Source organism: Danio rerio, chromosome 15 (genome assembly GCF_052040795.2).
Source record: "Danio rerio strain M-AB ecotype USA chromosome 15, GRCz13ab, whole genome shotgun sequence".
Classification (NCBI taxonomy): domain Eukaryota; kingdom Metazoa; phylum Chordata; class Actinopteri; order Cypriniformes; family Danionidae; genus Danio; species Danio rerio.
The window spans coordinates 44,305,697-44,318,298 of NC_141035.1; the positions used below are offsets into that span (position 1 = coordinate 44,305,697).

The 12,602-nt window shown below is 35.5% G+C and overlaps 1 protein-coding gene and 1 long non-coding RNA gene across 5 annotated transcripts in view; one reads left to right on the forward strand and one right to left on the reverse strand.

The window, feature by feature from the left end:
* LOC147840700 (uncharacterized) overlaps positions 1-12,602 on the forward strand; it is a 199,008-nt gene that overhangs the window by 26,725 nt on the left and 159,681 nt on the right. The gene's annotated exons all lie outside the window — the stretch shown is intronic.
* LOC100334612 (NACHT, LRR and PYD domains-containing protein 3) overlaps positions 504-12,602 on the reverse strand; it is a 130,131-nt gene continuing 118,032 nt past the window's right edge. The window contains exons 10-16 of one of the 4 annotated variants that reach the window (XM_087284616.1): positions 11,355-11,525; positions 8,085-8,255; positions 5,842-6,012; positions 4,392-4,570; positions 2,498-3,079; positions 2,341-2,416; positions 504-1,036 (exon numbers count right to left, since the gene is read on the reverse strand). In XM_087284616.1, coding sequence (XP_087140742.1) covers positions 3,078-3,079; positions 4,392-4,570; positions 5,842-6,012; positions 8,085-8,255; positions 11,355-11,525 — 694 coding nt within the window. In that variant the 3' untranslated portion in view covers positions 504-1,036; positions 2,341-2,416; positions 2,498-3,077. Of the gene's footprint in view, positions 1,037-2,340; positions 2,417-2,497; positions 3,080-3,557; positions 4,130-4,210; positions 4,571-5,841; positions 6,013-8,084; positions 8,256-11,354; positions 11,526-12,602 lie in introns of those variants that run through there. The other 3 variants (XM_087284614.1, XM_087284615.1, XM_087284617.1) reach the window with 3 other exon arrangements.

Genomic DNA, 12,602 nt, shown 5'->3' on the forward strand with positions numbered 1-12,602 from the left:
ATTCATCCTTTGGGTCTCAAAAGTTTTGAAAACACAATTTCTGATCGCAGACCGTTTTGGGCAACTAAATGTGTTAGTTACTATTTAAAGAAAGTAATGTGAAAGTGTTATTTTTGTGTTTTTATTTTTCTTTTTTAAAAAAAAGAAAGAGTAAGAAAGTCTTCAAATTGTAACATATTACCTTTTTTACCCAACACTGACTGCAGATCATGTTTACTTCACAATTGTGCAACTGCTTTAGTTCTCGTAGTTCGTAGTTGTTTTAGGATTAAATGCTGAATGTCAGATTTGATCTACTAATGAAAATTCACACAGGATGCTGAGCCAGTTTCTGTAATACATTAAAAAAAAAAAATTTCACAAAAAGACTCATGTGATAGCAAGGATTGACAAAAATACCTTAAAATGCATTAAAATAAAACACCAAATACCTCAGCTTTAAGTGTATCAAAATAAACTACAAAATACAGCAGCGACAACATGCATCAAAATCAAATACTGTATTTTTATTTTTAAAATACTGTACAATACTTTTAAAAGAGCCTGACATTCCTTCTCAAACCTTACCCACCAGCAGGCTTATCGATCAATCCCTTCACCACTAAAATGACTCAATGAAGTAAACAATGTCTGATAGTAACGGCTTTCGTAAGGATAAAACCATGACAAGTGACTTCACTTCACCTCTACTCCTACTATACATGAGAAGATCTTCAGGAAGAAACGCAGCAAAAACTTGTGTTTCTCCTTGATTTTAGTATAAATTTCGTCCACATTTCATTCAGAAAATCCTGTCTTGAAGATGATCTACAGTTTAAACCATTTACTGCAGATGATGAGTGGAAACAGCGCAATGTCTGTTGATTGTGTTTCCACTCATTGTGTGGCCAGTAAAATTTCCATCATCTCTGTGCAATGATCATTCAACATCTGAACAGTCTTATATTATAAAGGCTGAAATATGAAGAGTTCATTTTAACATTTTGATCAGAATTTTTCTAAAATATAACTTGTTTTGCAAATAAACTCTTCAACACTAAAAGTAAAAACACAATTTCCTGATACAAATAAAACCTCCAGTTTCAGTCATTTACCCGAATCAGAGTTTTTCTAATTAAACTCTTCAATGAACAACAAAGCATGAGATCTCACAAGTAAGAAAAAAAATTGACTTATCATTTTGCAAATAAACTCTTGATACAGTATGTGTCCTTCTGCTGCTGTATAACCTCAGTCGGGAGTTCTTGATCAGTCTCTGTATAAACTGGAGTATTATTAAATATTGTGTTTAATGTATTGTGCCAGTTTCTTTAGGCAGACATCTTTCCTCTTCATTACCTCTACTGCAGTCTGGGTCAGCTAATGAAGTATTGTAGGAATCGCCACTGTCTGACATTTTAATGCTGTTCGTCTGATTTTCTTGGCATCTAAATCAGCAATCCATTACAAAGCGGCTATTATTTCTACAGTATACGCATTCCCCCAAGATGATTCCAGTTCTTCTTTAACTGTAGGTGTCTCGGTTTACTATTAAAAACAGCATTACACCATCTTTAGCTGTTTATACTCTAAAGTTCCTCTGCATTTCCACCTGCAGCACTGAGAATGAGGATGATCTGAAGCTCCTCATCCTGTTCTTAAGGACTGAGATTTTATTCTATCCTAATTCTGAAGATGCTGATGCTGACATGAACACTTTACTGCCGTTATATATTACTGCTCTTAGCACTGCGCAGTAAACTAGTTTCAGTGATTGTTGACTGGCTCCTGATTCTAAGACAGAGCCCACATTTGCATTTGCAGATGCACAAATCACCTTTGCACCAAATATCAGAATGATGTGTGGCGCAAGAGAGAGAAAGAGAGAGAGCAAAACAGACATTTGCAAGTGAAAAATGAACAAGACTTGTAGCAGCAGATTCAAGCCGTTGGAGTAATGTAGTTGTGTTGGTGCTAGGAAAAATAAAATATCCAACATGCAGCAACTCTCTTTGCGTGGACACACACTCTTATCTGCAGATGTGCAAACTCTGTCTGTGATGCAGGTGTGTGTGATTGTGTTTTGCTCCATATTCACTACACCAGAGCACATGAGCGGATGAGCTTCTCCATGTGTGATTGGTCCAATAGGATTTGTGGACCTGCACTGAAGGATTTGAAAAGGTGTAAATGTTGTGTTGTCTTTGTCAGAGAGAATAAAATACCGACACATCTGCAGATTTGCTCTGTGAGTACAAATTTACTGACACACATCTGTGGCCATTCTTTACTGCAAATGACAATTTTACAGCTGCTAGGTAGTTTTGCAACAAAATTCCTTCATGTATTTAGTCAAAACACTGAAAATATCTATTTGTAGCATCAGTAATATCTGATCTTTCAATCAACTCATCTTTACTAAATATTTGAGTCTTCACTCAATTCCAAATTTTTGGATATAGTTCTCTGTAGATACTGAACAGGTCTTCAACAGTGACTGCTCTGAGTTTGTTTCAGCTCTTTCAGAGATGTTTGTTACTGAGGAAAGTTGAGTAAGAACATTAATAGATTAGCCTGTTCAGATAGTTTTGCAGCATTATTGATCATGACTTTTATAATATTGCAGAGAATGAAATGCTCAGTGAAATGATTTGCTTTCTCTTTGTCGATCTCTGCTGACGGACACATTTCTGTTGCATCTCTTCTGTAGTTTAAATCTGGACTTTCACCATGTAAACCTTGTTAAACCAAGTTTATACTAAAAACAAAGAGTAATTTTAGCCAATGAATCTGATTTTTCCAACATAACAGAGCTGTCTGTACTGCACAACACATTTCATATTTATATTTATTTATCAAAGACTAGCTGATAAAAACAAATGTGTTTTAGTGTTGTCATATTCAAATCCTCTTCTAGTACACACTAATCAATATCTGAAGAAGGTAATGGAGTCATTTACATTTTCCTTGTCATTACATATAAAAACAAACCAGTGCAGTCAGTGTGAGTCTGTGTCTTCAGTGTGTGTTGATTGTGTGTCTGTGACGTTTCTCCTCATTCACCATCAGCAGATCCTGAGCAAACTAAACACTGAGAATCCTACAATAAAACACACACACACACACACACACACACACACACACACACACACACACACACACACACACACACACACACACACACACATATATATATATACATATGAGTCAAATCAAATCAGCAGATCCATTTCAGAAAAACTCAAGCAGATAACTAAGGGTTTATAGACCTTTTTCTTGGAAAGCAAAATTACCCATTATGCTTTGCATGTATGCGCAAGGAGAATGCGAAGAACTTCCGGTCGGCAGCTGATGCATGTAAACAGTCACATTTGGACAGCTTTAAAATGATAGTTTTAATCTATTTTACCTGCTTGTATCCTCTTTGAACTAATACTGTTGTCCATCAGCACCATCTCCTGGACTGATCATTTAAAGAAATGCGATCTAATAGGATGGAAACAGCTGCTGTGAGGCATTTTCCCCTCGTTGTCAGACGACTGCATCTTCTGCAGTTTAAATGAAGCCTCGTCATCGTTAAAGTCAACATTTTCTCTTTATTTCAAATATATAACCAGCCCAAACAAATGTAATTCACCAAAATGTTTGACAAACACACGTAGCCTGTACTGTGCCTCTGACACACTGATTTAATAACTGAATATATAGGCTAGTGTCATTTCGAAATGACAGAAAAACACAAACCGTGGTAAAAACAACACACGAAATAAAACACAAACGACTCGTGATTAGAATGAACAGCAAATCAGCCAACAGAGTATCAATAACAGACTTTTATTGGTCATTTTTGTAAATTGCACGACTTTCATACCTGTTAAGTTTCAAGCCAGTACTCTGGTTTGCTCTCTCTCTCTCTCTCTGTGTGTGTGTGTGTGTGTGTGTGTGTGTGTGTGTGTGTGTGTTAAACAGCCACTGAGCTAACAGATGACAGGCCGGGAACGCACACAAACACTATTTCTGACGGCAGACACGTGAACTAGGAGAACGTTTTTCTCGTATTTCTGACGCGCTTCAACCACATGTGACAGATTATAACGGCTTTAACAGACACATTTCTAAGTTGTGTGTCACAAAAACACTCTGTTATCCACTAAAAACGTTATTGAAACCCATTTTCCGAGCGCAAATTACCAGTTGTACACGCTGTAAACGGAAGTGTTTAGCATTCTACCGGAAGACGCTGGTCGCTATGGCGCCCTCCATGCAGCAGCCATGAAAAAGGTCTATAACCTCCAGCTAAACAGTTAGCACAGACTAAAGAGAAGCTGCTTAATTATTAGATATTCTCCATTTACACACACGAGGCCTGTTACTGAACTCAAGTCAACTTTACAGTTTAAAAACATTCTTACAAATATATAATGTTTTCAGTTTATTATGCGAGTCGTCTTTTAGATCAGAGAACAGCTTGACTGTAGATTTTGATAGTTTATTTTCAGACAGATCCAGATCTCTCAGGTGTTCAGGGTTTGATCTCAGAGCTGAAGCCAAAGCAGCACAACCTTCATCTGTGAGACCACAATTACCCAACCTGTAGAGAACAATGACACACTCTTCACTCTCACATCACATCAGAAACACAAAATATGATAATAAAACATCAAATATCTGATTCAGGCTGAATAAATATCTGTTTATATCTGTGCTGTGAATTTTTTTTTTGTCAAATTTCCATCTCAGGCTAAATCTTTTATAATTAATGTCTCTGTTTACAGCACTGATTAACTAAACTGTTATTTATATCTGTAGCAATGTGTACACAACAGGTTAAAAGGTTGAGATCATTATGATTTAAGATGCTTTTGAAAGAAGTTTCATTATTAGATAATAAAATTCATCATTATTTTAATTTAAAATATCTATTTTCTCTGTGAATATGTTTGTATTTCAGCATCATTATTCTAGACTACAGTCATTATAATATGCTGATTTGCTGCTTTATTTTGATCAATGTTGAATCAGTTTTGCTCTTTCATATTTAAAATATAATCAGCATTCAAAAGTGACATTAAAGATGTAAATAATATTTTGATTCATTAAAGACACAATAAATGGATCAGAAACGACTGTAAAATATTGCATTGTTGGAAAGATTTAGTCAAACAGTTGCAGTTATTCTGAACTTTCTATTCATAAAAGGATCCTGAAAGTGAAATATATTGCAGTTTCCACTAAAATATTAAGCAGAATAAAATGTTTTAAATGTTTTCAACAATCAACTCTCAGATGATCAAAATAATATGAATAATTCTTTATAAAACAAGTAAACAACTTTAGTCTGATCATGTTAGTGATGATAAAACACAAATCATTTGTCAGTTTAATTATTGCAGTCAGCCAATGGCGCTTGACTAAAAGAGCTTTCAGTCTCTGAGATGTGAAACACAAAAGGCCTGTCTGATACTGAAGAGATTACAATCAAATCAAACCGGCTGCAATGTTGATTTGTCAATCTTGTCCACTGTAAATGTCTAGATGAGAGCTCAGTGCTGCTGTGTGTTCAGCTCTATCAGCACAATAACACTGAGCTCATGGTGATTGTGTTTCTCCATCAGAAACAATAATGGACATCAGTCAAATCAGCCTGTCTGAGTCACAATCTGGACATCAACACCTCCTGTATCCTACTGTACATTTACTGTAGTATTCCTGCATTTCTTATTTCATAAAAACTGATAAAAATAAATGAAAGAGCAATAATGAATATGGAAATAATGAAGATCAGAGAAGCTGCAGAAAGAGACTCAAAACTTCACAGATACTTTACACTGTTTCACATGTGAGAGTCAAATATGATCTTACCCCAGTCTCTCCAGTTTACAGTGAGGATCCTCCAGTACAGCAGAGAGAAGAGTCACTGAATCTCCTAGTTTATTTAATGCCAGATCTAGTTCTCTCAGGTGTTCAGGGTTTGATCTCAGAGCTGAAGCCAAAGCAGCACAACCTTCATCTGTGAGACCACAATTAGTCAACCTGTAGAGAACAACGACACACTCTTCACTCTCTCACATCACATCAGTTCACTGAATCCATTAATAAAGTACAAACTAAAAGCACAGATAAATATATTAGTTGAATTATTGAACTGAGGTCTGAAATGTCACAAAACACAAAATATGATCATAAAACATCAAACATCTGATTCAGGCTGAATAAATATCTGTTCACATCTGTGCTGTGCAAGTGCTAAAGTTTTTGTCAAATTTCTCTCTCAGGCTAAATCTTTTATAATTAACGTCTCTGTTTACAGCACTGACTAACTGAACTGTTATTTATATCTGTAGCAATGTGTACACTACGCTTTAAAAGGTTGAGATCATCACGATGTTTAGATGTTTTTGAAAGAAGTTTCATTTATTTTGGTTTTGAACTTTGATTTTTATTGATTTTAATTATATTACAAAACCCAACAAACAGTGCAGAATGTTAACTTATGATATTTCAGAATCTACATTCCCACCCCAACATTTGTTAAACAAAAATAAATTATAAAATAGAATAAAATACAATACTGGAAAATAAAATACAAAAAAAAAGTATCACATTGAATTTTAAATTACAGTCATCTTTTCAGAGACATCCTTTTTTCTATCCATTTACAAAGCAACTGAAAAGGGACCACACTGTTTAAAAGTCTCTGCTTTACCTCTGATTACGTATGTTAATTGTTCAAGAGCAAGATTATCAGACATTTTATTTATCCATTGTGCAAGAACAGGTAATTTTATATACCAAAGCTTTAACACGTTTCGCTTGTATAAAGCTGAAATCTATACGTTTCTTTTTGTTTGCGTTCACTGACGCATTTTCAGGATATATACAGTTGAAGTCAGAATTATAAGCCCCCGTGAATTATTAGACCCCTGTTTATTTCCCCAATTTCTGTTTAACGGAGAGAAGCTTTTTTCGACACATTTCTAAACATAATACTTTTAATAACTCACCTCTAATAACTGATTTATTTTATCTTTGCCATGATGACAGTACATAATATTTGACTAGATATTTTTCAAGACACTTCTATACAACTTAAAGAGACATTTAAAGGCTTAACTAGGTTAATTAAGTTAACTAGGCAGATTAGAGTAATTAGGCAAGTCATTGTATAACGATGGTTTGTTCTGTAGACAGTCGGAAAAAATTATAATAATTTTGACCTTAAAATGGTGTTTAAAAAATTAAAAACTGCTTTTATTATAGCTGAAATAAAATAAATAAGACTTTATCCAGAAGAAAATATATTATCAGGCATACTGTGAAAATTTCCTTGCTCTGTTAAACATCGTTTGGGAAATATAAAAAAAATAAAAATAAATTAAAAGGGGGCTAGTAATTCTGACTTCAACTGTACATGTTTTAAACAATTTTCCTTGATTTCTGATGAGTGTTGTCTATGCCTGTAGATCGATCAAGTTTCATGTCTAGTACACAGTGAAAGTCTCCTCCAATTGAATATTGTCCCACGCTTCATTCTCAATGTATAGTTTGTCTAAAGTGATGTATGCAAACTAAATAGTATACTATGACCAGGGATACAATCAGTAAGCGCAGTCGTAGCTCCATAGTAAAAAGCGACATTTTGTGTCTGCCGGTTTGTTTACGTGCGAGAGTTCCATTGGCATTTCCCACCCGTGAATTCTGACCAATCAATAAGCAGTTTAGGAATTATGTTTAACAACATCTGGCCAATGAGTGATGTGGATTTTGTGAGATGACTGCATTTTAATTCTTTTCATCTGAGTCAGACCAAAGCCAGCAGTGTGCATCAAAGGCAATGTTGTTACTAAGCTTTTACATGTCCAAGACTGATAAAAAGTTTTTTTTTAAAATACAGTCCACAATTACTTTCATATTGAAAATAAGTCATTTTATGTTTTTTTTCATCAAATCACTGAGTTACAATCTGGACATCAACACCTCCTGTATCCTACTGTACATTTTACTGTATTATTCCTGCATTGCTTATTTCATAAAAACAGAAAATAAATGAAAGAGCTTCACTGATACTACACTGTTTCACATGTGAGAGTCAAATATGATCTTACCACAGGGTCTCCAGTTTACAGCGAGGATCCTCCAGTACAGCAGAGAGAAGAGTCACTGAATCTCCTAGTTTATTAAATGACAGATCCAGATCTCTAAGATGTTCAGGGTTTGATCTGAGAGCTGAAGCCAAAGCAGCACAACCTTCATCTGTGAGACCACAATTAGTCAACCTGTAGAGAACAATGACACACTCTTCACTCTCTCACATCAGTTTAACACTGAATCCAGTTTAGTTATGCTTTGCACTGTGAGACACGTCCACGCATTACATAATCAAGCGTCGACATTCCATATTGCGGGACACATAAAACCCTGCTATGCACAGATATCAGTTGTATCTGCGGCTGTTTAAACCAATTTTATCTGACAGACTGGCACGAAGAGACCTATGCAGAATCTCATTTTAAAAATCGCGCATCATGGCCGACATGCGAGGAGCCTCTCCATTCACATAATGAGTTTCTGAGTTCTTTCATCCTTCAGACCCAGTTCATTCTTCAAGGTAATCTAAGAATACTATCAGTGCTGTGAACAGTGTGTAAAGACTGTCCAGCTCATTCGACCGCTTGATTAAACTAATTAAACTGAAACCATGAAAAAAGTTGAATGGATTGTTTTAGTGCTAAAGCATATAGCGCACTGGTTTTGAAGCGCTTCACCTCAGGGGTCTGTTCTTTGTACGCGTTCTCAGTCAGCTGGATTTGGATATTGACGATTTGACACGATCCAGGATCGTTTCATTCAAAACTCATCTGAGACTTGTTGTCATAGCAACAGTTCTGGTAGCTCAAACCTGCTTGGGAGCAGGCTCATTTCACAGATCACCAAATGCTGATCATTTCTTACAGTAGTTATATACACTTGGGAAAAAAGTAAATATATGTATTACATATATATATATATATATATATATATATATATATATATATATATATATATATATATAGTTAAAAATATATATTAATAGAACTTATGCAATCTGCACTCCAAAATAAAAGTACAAAGACTGCCACCTGGTGGTTCAAAGAGAAAATTTATTGATATGAACCTATTAAATTCAAACACATACATGCACAATATTTAACTTTTTTTTTAAAAAAGGATAATAATTTATTCAGTGATGTATGTTTTTTAACCGCTAATATGCAGGTGATTTGATGCTTCGCAAAAGTTGCAGACACCTTTACCGATATCAAAATGCTTTTTTAATGCAAAATTAATTTATGAAGTTTATTCATAAACTAATTTCGAGAGGATCACGTGCTTATGATTTATCACAGTTGGTCTCGCATTTGCTAATCACTATCTTCCAATCATATGAGCCCTAAGCTACTATAAATAGCCACAGTTTTTAGTTCACTTTATCTTCGTTTGAAAGAAACCCCCCCTCCTCCCCTATTCTCCTCCTTTACCTCTGATTGGGCGGCACGGTGCCCCAGTGGTTAGCACTGTGAACCCCACAGCAAGAACACTGCACAGAACCGGTGGGTGTTTCTGTGGGGAGTTTGTATGTTCTCCCCGTGTCTGCGTGGGTTTTCCCCGGGTTCTCAGGTTTCCTCCGACCATCCAAAGACATTCAACATACTTAACAATCAAGCATTTGTCTAACCCCTTGTGTTCCCTTAGCTACCACAGCAGGGGAGTTCTGAAATCCACCGAGCTCAGGCTCCCCTCTCGCTCTGCCAACGGGAGGAACCCCCGGGCTCGAGGAGCCCTTGAGCACGGGGCTCTCTCCCGGGACAGCATGCCAAACAAGCTTTTATAAATTATTAGCTAAGTGTGAACTCTTGAAATTCTGTTATTATTTATGTCGATTAAAAAACTTAAGTAGGCCTAGGCTAATATAATAAAGAAAATCTAATCTAAATGTAGAACTAAATACATTGATATGCATTGAAATACATGATGAATACTCACAACACATGAAAGTGTAAAGCCTGCAGCTCACAACAAATGTGGCAAGTTATTGCGTATCATATTTAACAAACCGTTTACTGCTAATTTTATGTAATGATGTGCCGTCAGCCAATTATTACATTGCTGATCATCCTTTCGAGGATCAATAGATCTTTCCTTCACAACACACACAGTGATCTCAGATCAGTTCATTCATTTTAATCTGATTTGCAAACTTGTTTGAAGAACCAAATTAGCCAGAGATCAGTTATCAAGACTGAAAGATCCAGGATCTGCCAAATTATATTAGATCATTTAAGTGAGGTACAAAGAACGGACTGCAGATGTTATTTGCTTCATGCAAAAAATCTATCAGGAGCCATACAGTATAAATAAATCACCATCATATTATTTAAACTTTGTTTTGTTGACTTGCAAACTCACTGCATGCTGACACCTCGGCGAAAGCAGCGCATGAGAGCGCGGCTAATTTTTCTGGTGTGCATATTTAAAACTAGAACTTACACCAGGAGTAGAGCAGTGCGTCAGTGCCAAGTCGGAGCGGTGCGTTAGGCGCATGGTTATGTTTTTTTTGTTTCTGTGCACATGCTCAGTTTGCTTTTTGATTAAACTACATCGCCTTCATCAGCGTTGGTTTGGTTGCACATAGAGATTAATGTCTTTACTCTGGGATTATCACTCTTAATAAATACACTTGCATATAAAGTAAATCGTATCTCAAAGCATTTACTGGGGCACTGGTGGTTTTTACTGGGGCACATGCCCCAGTAAATGGGGTCTAGCGACGCCCCTATCAGTGACTGACCTTTTTTTATCTTATTTTTTTCTTACTCCTCCAAGTGCAACTAACTCTGTATGGCTGTAAACTTGTACTGTGTGCACCATCTGTAAGTGCAGGCTGAAAAATGCGTGTGTAGTGTTATGCATAGTGTGTAAATATTATCAAGCACTTATCGAATTGTCATTATCAGTTTTCGAAAAAATACATATTGTGATAATTATTGTTATCCAATTATGTCCCAGCCCTATGCTGGATAAGTTGGTGGTTCAATCCGCTGTGGCGACCCCAGATAAATAAAGGGACTAAGCAGAAAAGAAAATGAATTAATATTTATGTCTTACTTATTTGTCAATTTTCTCTAATTATTTAAATAATTTTCCTCATAATACTGTTCTCACTGTTAGCATTGCTCAAATGTCCAGTGCTGTGCTGTTTATATAAGTAGTAATATGTGCATAGTAATATGTTTTCATGTTTTTGAAAATGCTGTCACCAGGACCCGGATAAGCAGCAGATAATGGATGAATATACTTTAAACTGTTTTACATGTGAGACTCAAATATGATCTTACCACAGTTTCTCCAGTTTACAGCGAGGATCCTCCAGTACAGCAGAGAGAAGAGTCACTGAATTTCCTAGTTTATTCCTAGACAGATTCAAATCTCTCAGGTGTTCAGGGTTTGATCTCAGAGCTGAAGCCAAAGCAGCACAACCTTCATCTGTGAGACCACAATAACTCAACCTGTAGAGAACAACGACACTCTTCACTCTCACACATCACATCAGTTCAGTGAATCTATTATAAAAGTGTAAGTACAAACTAAAGCACGAATGAACATATTTGATGGATCATTAGTCTGAGATCTAAAATGTCACAGAAAACAAAACATGATCATAAGTAGTCAGTTTTATTCAAGCAGGATAAATCTATTCAGTAAGATAATAGCAAAATCACTGAAATAATGACACTGTTCACACTGTTAACATTGCTAAAATGTGCTGTGTTAATCAGTAGAAATATGTAAACAATCAGTAAAAATGGGATAATTATTTTTTTATGTTTTTGAGTGTTATCTCATCAAAACAAAAAAGCTTTATTATTGTGAAATATTATTGCAATTTAAACAATTATTACTATTATTATTATCTTTTTATTATTTTTCTTTAAAAATAATTATTTTCATTCATGAAGACACATTAATTCATTAAAACTTAGTGAAGTTTTTTAAACTAATTTCGAGAGGAGAACGTGATAGGATTGACTACAGCTGATCCCTAACACTAATCACTAACTAGCCAATCGGATCACTCTAAATTCAATATAAATATACAGCCTAAACTTCATTCCTCATCTTCGTTTTGGAAACCGCTCTGCTCCGCTCCGCTTATCAGCAGCTACAATCCACAAGCTACCAGCTACAATCTACAAATCTACAAGCTACAACTTACAAGCTACTACAATCTACAATCTATTACAAACTACATACACATACACACATATATATATATATATATATATATATATATATATATATGTGTGTGTGTGAGTGTATATATACACATGTATATACATGTATATATGTGTGCGTGCGTGTATGTATATGTATGTATTTATGTATGTATGTATGCATGTATGCATGGATATATGCCTATATGAATTATGTATTTATGCCCACGTGCACGCAGACATATACATTATTTTATAGTGCTGCCACCCCTAAGCTCTAGCTACCGCAAAGGCAGTCCCAGAGCTTAAACCCCCATTTTTCCTCTAGTCGGGAGTCTTCACTGCCCAAAATTCCTTTTTCCCGTCTCCTGC